At 40.2% G+C, this 12,077-nt stretch overlaps 1 protein-coding gene across 1 annotated transcript in view; it reads left to right on the top strand.

Moving 5' to 3' along the window:
* Positions 1-12,077, top strand: part of actr6 (actin related protein 6) — a 28,245-nt gene that overhangs the window by 380 nt on the left and 15,788 nt on the right. The window contains exons 2-6 of the mRNA XM_043713616.1: positions 369-486; positions 2,166-2,234; positions 3,882-4,005; positions 4,124-4,259; positions 5,324-5,380. Coding sequence (XP_043569551.1) covers positions 369-486; positions 2,166-2,234; positions 3,882-4,005; positions 4,124-4,259; positions 5,324-5,380 — 504 coding nt within the window. The remainder of the gene's footprint in view (positions 1-368; positions 487-2,165; positions 2,235-3,881; positions 4,006-4,123; positions 4,260-5,323; positions 5,381-12,077) is intronic.

Here is a 12,077-nt window from a genome sequence, read left to right as displayed (position 1 = left end):
CCTGATGAAGGGCTTTTGCCCGCAACGTTGATGTTCCTGCTCCTTGGATGCTGCCTGACCTGCTATGCTTTTCCGGCACCACTCTAATCTTGACTGCTCACTTTCGCCATGATGGTGAGGATGACAGTGAAGATACAGGTGGGGTCAGCGTTGGAGGGCTGAGTTTTGGAGGTGAGTGGGTAGCGGATGGGGAGGCTGCCTGAACTGCTGTGCTCTTCCAGCACCACTAATCCAGAATCTGGTTTCCAGCATCTGCAGTCATTGTTTTTACCTAGCGGATGGGGAGGGAACACGGACTCCAGCTCCATTAATCTCCTCTGCTGAAAGGCCCAACACATTCTGATCACATCTCCCTTTTCCTCCTGCAGTGTTTTGCCCAACTGCCAGTTCCGGTCCAGGACTGCACGTCTCAAAACCTTCACCTCCAACCAGATCGATGAGATCAAGGATCCCTCTGGCCTGTATTACATCCTCCCCTTCCAGAAGGTGGGTGCCTGGCTTAATTATACTGAGGTGGGATTGTTAATGTGTAAGATTGCAGTAAGCCTTGCTGTAGCATTGTGTTCCTGTGTGCCTGAATGAGGACGAACCTGGGAAGGGGTGGAGGGTGCTACTGGTAACTGCAGTGATTGAGTTAGCTTTTCCAGAGATGGAAAACTTTACTGGACTCAGGTGGAGATTTAGTACTGGTAACTGGGCAGAGTAACATTCCTCTAGTTATTGAGAATGTGGTAATGCAACATCAGAATTTAAGCATGTAAATGTAATGTATTTCAAGGTAATGATAACAGTCTAACCTTCACACTCTCATCAGGGATTGATTAACTCTGAGTTAGTATATTTAAAACAGGAAAAATGTCATAGGTTAAAAAGCAGACATTGCAACAACCCAAATTTTCTGTCTGCAACTTTCAAACACAACAGACTAACTGGCAGGTAGGATTTTAACATTGTATGCACACAGTATGTGGAGTCCTTAAAGTTGAGTCTTCTGAAAGGCAAGGTACACTTACAACAGTCCGAACTTTATATTTTAATTTCCAAATGCCTGATGCTCTATCAAAAATGGGATTTAGATAATGAGTTGTGTAGCTCAGAATTTTGCTAAACACATGGTAGGTTTAATTTCTACTCTGTCTCAGGTAAACCTGGGACCTTACCCCTTCCCCTGGCCCTGAGAGTGGATGGGAATCAGAAACCACCACTGATTTAAACTGCCAAAAAAACTGATCAGATTGAAGCATTGTCAGTCAATGTGCCAAGGCCCTTTTTTCAGGCATAGTAAACCTGAATCAACGAAAGCCAGCTGTTGATGACTTATTTATCATGTTGAATGTATGCAGAACAGGCCCTTCATCTTATTCAATTCATACTCTGTCAAACCTCCTTGTGTCCATCTTGGGAGTGCCTATGTGGAGTTTGCACCTTCTCCCCATGTCTGTGAGAGTTTTTGGGTGTTCTGGTTTCCTCCCATGTGTAGGTTATGTGGATTGGCCATGCTAAACTGTCCTTAGTGTCCAGGGATGTGCAAGCTACATAGATTAATCGACGTTTCGGGCATAAGCCCTTCTTCAGGAAACATTTTCCTGAAGAAGGGCTTATGCCCGAAACGTCGATTCTCCTGTTCCTTGGATGCTGCCTGACCTGCTGCGCTTTTCCAGCAACACATTTTCAGCTCTGATCTCCAGCATCTGCAGTCCTCACTTTCTCCTCCTACATAGATTAGCCAAGGCAAATGTGGGTTTGCAGGTATTTGCTGAGTCTTAGCGGTATTTTCTTTGGAGGGTCTGTGCCGACTCATTCGCCGAATGACTTCTATCAGCATTGTTGGGATTCCATGATTTTGTGCAAAGAGAAGAAAAATGGGACAAGCTAAGTTGTTCCTGCAGAGAGCTGGTATGTTCTTAATAAGCCAGGAGGTCTTCCTTTTGGCTGTCATTGATAAAATATATAATCATTACACAATGTTTATTTAATTCACTTTCTTTTTTCTCTCTTTGATCTGAATAAAATTTGCCTCAACTATTTTACTGACCATATTGGGTTGTGTAAAATTTTGGAGTATGAAAAGGCAACTTCTGACTTCAATGTCCAGAAATGCTGTTTTTTTTTCATCACTGCATGCACAGTTTACATTGTATTATCTTATGATTTCCCACTTTAAGGGCTACTTGGTGAATTGGGATGTACAGAGGCAAGTATGGGATCACCTGTTTGGCAAAGAAATGTACAAGGTAGGTGCTTGGTCATGATTTGCATATTGTGGTGATTCTTACTTTGTGAACCTAACTTTTGATTCTTCCACACTGTGTTTTCCAAGTAACAGTCAATACCAGTGAGTGCCCTGGTGGCATCTGAGATTCCATCTTTGAAATGTAAAAGTCTCTTGCTTGACCACATTCAGCTGTCTTATTTAATAAAGAGTTGCTAATCTGTCATGTACAAGAATCTTTGTATTCCTTCAGATCCTCAAAGACATGCAACAGCAACAATAGTCTGCCTTAATGTAATGCTTCTAACGTAGGAAAATTTCCCAATGTGTTTCACAGGAGCCCAAGTCAGACAAAACTTGTCACCAATCTAAAAGAACCATTAATATTCAGGGACTTAAAACTTGGTCAATGGTATGTTAAAAGGAGGTTGTAAAAGTGGAAAGGCACGTAGATTTAAATAGAGCGCTGGAGAGTTATGGCTGATGGTATGGTAATTAGTGGTGAGGTGAAGTGAGTGAAGGATGTACAAGAGACCAATGTTAGAGTATTATAAAATTCTTGCAGTGTTGTATCGCTAGAGGAACTTAGCAAGGTAGGAATAGTAGGAACGGGATGATTTGAATTAATGAAAAACAATTATAAAATGTTGCAGAGAAGCTAATAGCAATGAGGAAGGATGATGTGCCATGCACTGATATTGTACACTGTATTCTTCTCAAGTATAGTCTTCCTCCTCCTCAAGTCTGTAGTCACCACCCTGCCTCTCAGAACACTCCATACAAACTGCCCCTGGATCTCATTTCTCATCTCCAAAGTCCCTGATCACCTGTATTTTTCACTTATAAAGATTGAGGAAAGTAATTTTAATATTGCTTTATTTAATATTGCAGAATCCTAGATTAGGCGGGTCGGTGTGGACTTGTTGGGTCGAAGGGCCTGTTTCCACACTGTAATCTAATCTAATCTAATCTAAAGTATCATAGAATCCCTACAGTATGGAAACAGGCTTGTCGGCCCCAAAGGGTCTGTTTCTCTGCTGTACATCTCTGTGACTCTATTTGCTTTTATTTTATTCACCCCTTAACATGCCATGTATCTCTATATTCTTGAAGCACAGTCCAACTATTATTGTTCATTAAGAGCAATACAGACATTTAACTTTGATCAGAAATTGACTAAACTTCAAAAGTATGTAACTGGTATCCTGCAGTTGTGAAGGGGATACATAAATGTAACTTCTAAATATCAGTGAAGTCTCCTGGGGCAGTGGGATGCGATCTTAGAGAGATTTTTTTTTTCAAGTTAGTTGTATCTATCTTTGAACTTCTAGTTGTATACTTACAACACCACAATATTTTCAGAATAGAGAACCAAATTTATAAAGCTGATTTCTACAGCTGTGTCCATGTTAATCCGGTGTTAGTCTACAGCTAGTCCGGTGCCTAGTTCTTCTATTGCTCTCTTGACAGCTATCGACTCAGTAAGGTGACTGCATTAATTTTTACTGTAACAACCATTGTGTTACAATAGTGTTTTTCTCTCTCCCATTCTTGACAGGTTTTCAAACATTTAAATCAGAGCTAATTTCAGAGACTGTTCTTCACGTGATTTAAACAACAAATAGAGATTTGTCAGGTCATATTTAAATATTTTAAAATTTCTTTGCAGGTGGACTTTCCTGAAACCAATATAATCATCACTGAACCATATTTCAATTTTAACTCCATTCAAGAATCAATGAATGAAATTTTATTTGAAGAATACCAATTTCAAGCAGTCTACAGGACAAATGGTGACCATTTATACTTGCTTTTGTTTCTCTAACAGGGTCAGTTAGTCTCAGTAATAGATTATTTGATACAATTTTAAAACTAGTAATATGATTTTGATATTTTGAATGTATTTTTCAGCTGGGTCACTCAGTGCTTACAAGTATTTTGAAGAAAATAAATCTGAACTGTGCTGCCTTGTGGTGGATAGTGGTTACTCTTTCACACACATTGTTCCTTACTGTCAAGGAAAAAAGATGAATGAAGGTATTTGCAGGTAAATCAGAATAGTAAATCTGTATTTATATTTGTGCTGCTCAGTGACATTGTTAAAACTTTAAATCGTTTTCATTTCAGTAAAGTCAATGCTGAAGGTTATTGCATAATATGATTTTCTTTCCATATTAATTGGTTTCTCAGGTATTTAAAAATTAGATTAGATTACATACAGTGTGGAAACAGGCCCTTCGGCCCAACAAGTCCACACCACCCCGCCGAAGCGCAACCCACCCATACCCCTACCCCTACATCGAGGAAACCCACGCAGACACGGGGAGAACGTGCAAACTCCACACAGTCAGTCGCCTGAGGCGGGAATTGAACCCGGGTCTCTGGCGCTGTGAGGCAGCAGTGCTAACCACTGGGCCACCGTGCCGCCCACAAAAATGCACAGAAATATAGCTAGTAACTATTGTGTATCTTCTCAGGAGCGGGAAGAGAGAGGTGAGTGGGTCCACTGGGATTGTGGTGACTTCAAAATTATTTTCTTGGGCTACTGAGAGATTGAAACAAAGGCCATCATTTATCCAGACTATAATCCAGCATGTCAATCAGCGATATTTGTGGTTGACCTGCCATTTTGGCTTATTGATGGAACTTGAGGGTCAATAGACATGTTGAAAGGGTAAAATTTAGCATTGTCATTACTGGTGCTATTTCTACTAAGCATATAAATGCATTGCAAGAGAGTATTTGCATTTTCATGGGCTACTACTTCGAGATACGTTTGCTTTATGGTGCCATTAACCTTTGTCAATTGTGGCTGCGATTTCTTTTTGCTTGTTTGTTTCTAGTCTACCTAGCAAGCCCTAGCACGATAGGGTAGGACTTGCTGAATTTGATGGGGAATAGCTAGGTCTAAATGTTGGTAAGATGCCTGCTTTTGGTTAGTTGAATTCCAACATTGACCCTCTGAATGTTCGGTGAATTTCTACAATCTTGTAGATTGTACACACTGTCGCTACTGAGCATTTGTAGTGGAATGACTGAATGTGGTTATGTTGGATATATTACTGCCAATGGAAAACACAAAATAACTTAATTGTATTCTTTTCTCCCTAGGATTAATGTAGGAGGGAAACTACTTTCTAACCATCTTAAGGAAATAATATCCTACAGGTATGGCTTTCAGAGTTATTAGCTTTAAAAAAGAGGTGATAGTGAGTAAGTGTGTACTGAATAGGGTGTTCTCTGATTTTGTGTTAGAAATTGTATCAGTTGATAGTCACCAGAAAGATTGGAGCAGGATGAATTGTGAGCAAAGGATTGCTTCCTTACAAAATACCTCAAAACTAATAGCATATTAAACTTATCTACAAAACACTTTTTTTTAAATTTAATTTTGTGAAGTCTAAGTATTATACTAATTTGCTAACCATATTTATAAAAGTCTGCTTTAGTTTGTTTTCTGGGGAATGGGAATGTTTTAAAGGGAAATTTGCTTTTTAGTTATTCATAGCATACCAAGCTAAGTTGTGAAAGGTTTATTATGGCTGTTTGAATAGAGACTTAATGGGTAATGTTGTGCTGGAAGATTCTTGCTAATCTTAAAAAGGGATAATAATGAGTATATAAGTAATTGAAAATGACAAGCATATGATTCAATAAGAAATTAAACTAATTACGTAAAATGTCCCGCCTTCCATTGAATTAGAAAGGCGGCAAGTTAAATTTTGCATAGCTTCAGTTTACAAATAGTCTCACCTATAATGGTGATGTGAAACCTGATGCACTAATCCTATCCTTGGCACAGTTACTTAGTTTAGTTATGCCTGGTCCTCTTTCTAAACCATAGCTTGGTATGTAAGGTGCTTTGTTCTGAAGAATCTGATGCATAGAACAGGCAATTTTGTCCAACATGTCTTTACTAGTATTAAAGTTCCTTAGTCCGTAGAGAAGGCACTTTTCATTCATCTTCCATTGATCCAAAAGGCATATTCCTTTCTCCCTCGTGTACCGACCTAGCATGCCCATAAGTTGCCCAATTGCTGTTTCACGTGAATGCCTCTGTGTGCAGTTTGGCCACTCATTGAAATTTGTTCTATCTTCTTCTGAGGGCTTTGTTAGGTCTTTTCTAACTTGCAACCGAGGTAAAAGCTGATGATTAAGAGGGTGATTCAATGTGCCATTCCTCATCAATAGCTAATAGTGTGAGAGACAGTTTGAACTTATTGGTTTTCACTAGTTCCCTTGCTAAAGCTGGCTACTGGAAGTGATCACAGAAGAGACTTGGGTTGAGTTTTCATTTTGAGAAGATTTAAACGTGAATGGTTTGTGTTGCATTATCAGACTGCAGTTGGGAGCTTTGCTTGTGTAGGTTATCCAGAAAGGCGTAGAGGTATGCAGTGTTCCAAAGGGGTTGTGATTAACTGCAATGCTCGATGTTCTTGAAATGTGTCAAGTCATGTTCTTTGTAAGCCCTGCACCCCTTCAACTGGATGTATCAAACCAAAACTGAAAAGAAAACTCCAGGATACTATTTTTGGATGAAACACAAAAGTCTTCAGTTAGTTATGAAATAATTTGCTTGTTTAAAAAAAAAACCTTTGAATTTGGCAAATTGAATTTTAAACACTTGCTTCAAAACGTGGTCCATGCAGTGTGTTTAGCACATTTTTGGGGTAAGATATTTTGATAGATCAAAATATCCCAACAAATTGGGATCTGCTTTTTGTAATAATATATTCTAAATGTAATGAATTATGTTCTATATTCTAAAATGTGTTTAAATATTTACAAAAGTACCTTCGTATAAATTTCCAATAAATCAGGTTCAAGAATCAAATTTTTGACCGGTAGCAATTACTGGAGCCATATTATGGTTATGTTATGAATAAAACCAAATATTGTGCTTCAGGAGCATTGTATTGCAGAGATATCTAGTAAAGAAGGAAAATAGAGTTTTTGAAAAGATTTGCAGCTTGATTGTAGATGATGTCATAGATTTGTTTGCCAAGTTGGTGTGGTTTTCTGCAGACATTTTGTCACCTCACTAGGTGACATCGTCAGTGCGTCTTCGATATGGTATTGATAGCCTGTCCGGTCTGGTATTTGTGTGTGTCTGTTTTTTGGTATTTCTGCTTCTAATTCTGAGCGGTTTGTATATGAGGTCCAGTTCAATGTGTTTACTGATTGAGTTCCGGTTGGAGTGCCAAGCTTCAAGGAATTCTCTCGCATGTCTCTGTTTTGACTGTGCTAAGATGGTTACATTGTCCCAGATGACTTTGTGTCCTTCATTGTTCTTATGGTTGGAAATGAGAGAGCAGCTTTGAACTCTGTCATAGCAGAAAACCCCCAGGAAAACAGCAGAAACACTGCAGGCATATTCTCAATGCAACCTGGAAACAATCCAACTTTCCTAATGAGCTATGGGAGTCCTTGACATGTGACACACCACACCTCCCCCATATATGGCCAGGTCTGCAGATCTCACACTGGGTGTACTTGACATCTCAAAAGTCCTCATTTCTGTAGAGTGGAAGCAATTCATCCTTGAGTCTGAGACATAACCTATGAAGAATCACGAGGAGTCCAAACTAGAGGGCATAGGTTTGAGGTGAGAGGGGAATGATTTTTAAAAAAGACCTGAGGGGCAATGTTTTCATACAGAGGGTGAGCTGAACTGCCTGAGGAATTGGTGGAAGTGGGCACAATTACAGCATTGAAAAGGCATCTGGATGAAAATGAAAGGAAGGGTTTAAAGGATATGGACCAAATGCTGGCAAATAGGATTCAGTCACATTGGGATGTTTGGCCGGTGTGAACAAATTGGACCGAAGGGTCTGTTTCTGTGTTTTATGCCTCTATCACTCTTTCATTGTTATAGCACGGTGGGAGGCCATTCAAGCCATCACAGCATGGAAACAGAACCTTTGGTCCAACCTGTCCATGCCGACCAGATATCCCAACCCAATATAGTCCCACATTCAGCACCCGGCCCATATCCCTCCAAACCCTTCCTATTCATATACCCATCCAGATGTTTTTTAAACGTTGCAATTGTACCAACCTCCACCACATCCTCTGGCAGCTCATTCCATACACGTACCACCCTGTGCATGAGAAAGTTGCCCCTTAGGTTTTTTTTTAATATATCTTTCCCCTCTCATCCTAAACCTATGCCCTCTAGTTCTGGACTCCCACGCCCCAGGGAAGAGACTTTGTTTATTTATCGTATTCATGCCCCTCATGATTTTATAAACCTCAATAAGGTCACCCCTCAGCCTCGACGCTCCAGGGAAACCACCCTCAGCCTGTTCAGCCTCTCCCTATAGCTCAAATCCTACAACCCTGTCAATATCCTTGTAATTCTTTTCTGAACCCTTTCAAGTTTCACAACATCTTTCCGATAGGAAGGAGACCAGAATTGCACACAATATTCCAACGGTGGCCTAACCAATGCCCTGTACAGCCGCAACATGACCTCCCAACTCCTGTACTCAATACTTTGACCAATAAACAAAAGCATACCAAAAGCCGCCTTCACTATCCTATCTACCTGCGACTCCACTTTCAAGGAGCTATGAACCTGCACTCTAAGGTCTCTTTGTTCAGCAACACTCCCTAGGACCTTACCATTAAGTGTATTTGTCTTGCTAAGGTTTGCTTTCCCAAAATGCAGCACCTCTCACTTATCTAAATTAAACTCCATCTGCTACTTCTCAGCCCATTGGCCCATCTGATCAAGATCCTGTTGTAATCTGAGGTAAACTTCTTCGCTGTCTACTATACCTCCAATTTTGGTGACATCTGCAAACTTACTAACTATATGCTCACATCCGATCCTTGTGGCACTCCACTGGTCACATGCCTTCAGTCTGAAAAACAATCCTCCACCACCGCCCCCTGTCTTCTACCTTTGAGCCAGTTCTGTGTCCAAATGGCTAGTTCTCCTTGTATTCCATGTGGTCTAATCTTGCTAACCAGTGTCCCATGGGGAACCTTGTCGAATGCCTTACTGAAGTCCATATAGATCACATCTACTGCTGCCCTAATCAATTCTCTTTATTACTTCTTCAAAAAACTCAGTCAAGTTTGTGAGACATGATTTCCAACGCACAAAGCCATGTTGACTATCCCTAATCAGTCCTTGCCTTTCCAAATACATGTACATCCTGTCCCTCAGGATTCCCTTCAACAACTTGCCCAGCACCGAGGTCAGACCTACCGGTCTATAATTCCCTGGCTTGTCCTTACCACACTTCTCAAACAGTGGCACCACATTAGCCAACCTCCAGTCTTCTGGCACCTCACCTGTGTCCATCATTGATACAAATATCTCAGCAAGGGGTCCAGCAATCACTTCTCTAGCTTCCCACAAAGTTCTAGGGTACACCTGATCAGGTCCTGGGGATTTAACCACTTTTATGCATTTCAAGACATCCAGCACTTCCTTCCCTGTAATATGGGCATTTTTCAAGATGTCACCATCTATTTCTCTATGGTCTATATCTTCCATGCCCTTTTCTACGGCAAACACTGATACAAAATACTCATTTAGTATCTCCCCCATCTCCTGCAGCTCCACACACAGGCTGCCTTGCTGATCTTTGAAGGACCCTGTTCTCTCTCTAGTTACCCTTTTTGTCCTTAATGTATCTGTAAAAACCCTTTGGATTCTCCTTAACTCTATTTGCCAAAGCTATCTCATGTCCCCTTTTTGCCCTCCTGATTTCCCTCTTAAGTATACTCCTACTGCCTTTATACTCTTCTAAGGATTCACTCAATCTACCTTGTCTATACCTGACATATGCTTCCTTTTTTTTCTTAACCAAACCCTCAATTTCTTCAGTCATCCAGCATTCCCTGTACCTCTCAGCCTTTCCTTTCACCCTAACAGGAATATACAGTCTGTGGACTCTTGTTGTCTCATTTCTAAAGGCATCCCATTTTCCAGCCATCCCTTTACCTGCAAACACTGCCCCCAATCAGTTTTCGAAAGCTCCTGCCTAATACTGTGTGCATGTCTGCAACCACTGTCAAAACGAGTATCTCACTGGTGCTATTTCTTGCAAACCCCTGGGGAACCCTGCTCATTCAAATACACCATATACTGATCAACCTTCAGTCATCTTATCAAAAATCTCTAGCAAGTTAGTTAAACTGGAGATGGCATGGACTCCCTGAGGTGATCCAACACAGATTTATTAATTAACTGGCGTGCACTCTTGAAACTGTTTGTTTTGTCCCAAATTATTGTTTCTAGATGTTTTCCAACCGTTGAATTTAAACTGATTGATCTCTAGTTGTTCAGTTGATTCATATGTCTTTTTTGAATAAAGGGCATTCTGCAGTCCTCTGAAACTATCAGAGTCTGAGGAAGTCAGAAAAATTATTGCAAGTGCCTTTGCAATTTTGTTCTCAGTTTCCTCAGTACCCTTGGTTCTTAATTGATGGCTGTGCCTTGTCACCTTTTAAGTATAGATCGATAATCTGTTCAATGCTGCATCCTCGTTAATTTTAATTCCTTCTTGTGATTACATTTGCTTTTTCACCAAGGTCTGGTTTTTGTTCCCAGCTCATGGAAATTCTGGACAAGTCGTATCCCAGAAGGAAACTTATCTTGATAGATCAAAGGTTTTCTTGTTGCAAGTGGTTACTTCCTGAATACATTCACATGACATTGTCTATGTTCTTTAACAAAATAACACAAATTTATTACACAACAAAACAAAGAAAAAAACTGCATATAGTAGAGATGTTTAGAAGGAACTTAACAGAGCAAAACAATGTTTCACCTGTTTCCCAAAAAAGTCCTTTGTAGATACTCAACTGCAGTAAAGTATCTCTTCCATCATAACTCTTAGCTTCTTACGTAACTGACTCTTTTCAGTTTTCTTCCTTGGCCTGTTGAAGCAGCTTTAAGACTTCTTTACAGTTCTGATGGCATGAACCTCCTTTCAATTCTGTCAAAGTGTGGTGCTGGCAAAGCACAGCCGGTCAGGCAGCATCCAAAGAGCAGGAGAGTCAATGCTTCGAGCTTAAGCTCTTCAGAAATTCCAGATGAAGAGCTAATGTTTGAAATGTCGACTGTCCTGCTACTTGGATGCTGCCTGACTGGCTGTACTTTTCCAGCACACTTTCGACTTCGACCTTCAGCAACAGCAGTCCTCACTTTCTCTCTTTCAGTTCTGAGAAACTACATTTATTTTCAGTTCTGACAACCAAGACACTTGAACAAGTTCTCTCAACCTGGAGATTCTGCAACCCTAATAAACTGCCCCCTATCAGTACCAAACTGCTCTTTTGAACTGAAAATCCCAAAGGTTCTCCGAAGGTGAAACTATTCTTTTGTTAACTTGAAACTGAAATCTGAATGTGGCTTATGCAATCTATAATGTATCCTTACTAAAGCCAATTGCATTCTAATTTACCAGAGATGGTGTTTATTTCACAGTTAGACTTTGTGACCTTAGAGTAGTTTGCAAGTTAATTTTTATTTTAACAGTTGCATTACATTTCAGGTAAGAGAAAGTTATCCTTTAATGATTTTTCTTGTTTTGGAGAAGCACCAGTGATTTGTAGTGTACATCAAAATAATTTTGCCTCCAGTTGTTAAAGTACCTATTCAAGACGGCTCAGGGAATCCCTAATGGACTCGACCTATAGGCACCTCTTGGTTCGTCCCAGAGATTGTACTCTGTGGCAGTCTGGAATATAAAACTCTTACTGACAGTTTAGTTTAAGTTATTACCTTCTTATTTATCAATGGCACCAATGTTACACTATAACATAGATACCTACAAGCCAGACTTGAGCTAAGGTTCTAAAACAGTTAGCAGAGTTAACGGCACTAGCTCTTATCCCTAAGAGCTCT

The sequence above is a fragment of the Chiloscyllium plagiosum genome, chromosome 23 (genome assembly GCF_004010195.1).
Source record: "Chiloscyllium plagiosum isolate BGI_BamShark_2017 chromosome 23, ASM401019v2, whole genome shotgun sequence".
NCBI lineage: Eukaryota > Metazoa > Chordata > Chondrichthyes > Orectolobiformes > Hemiscylliidae > Chiloscyllium > Chiloscyllium plagiosum.
This window is presented reverse-complemented; position numbering and strand designations above follow the sequence as displayed.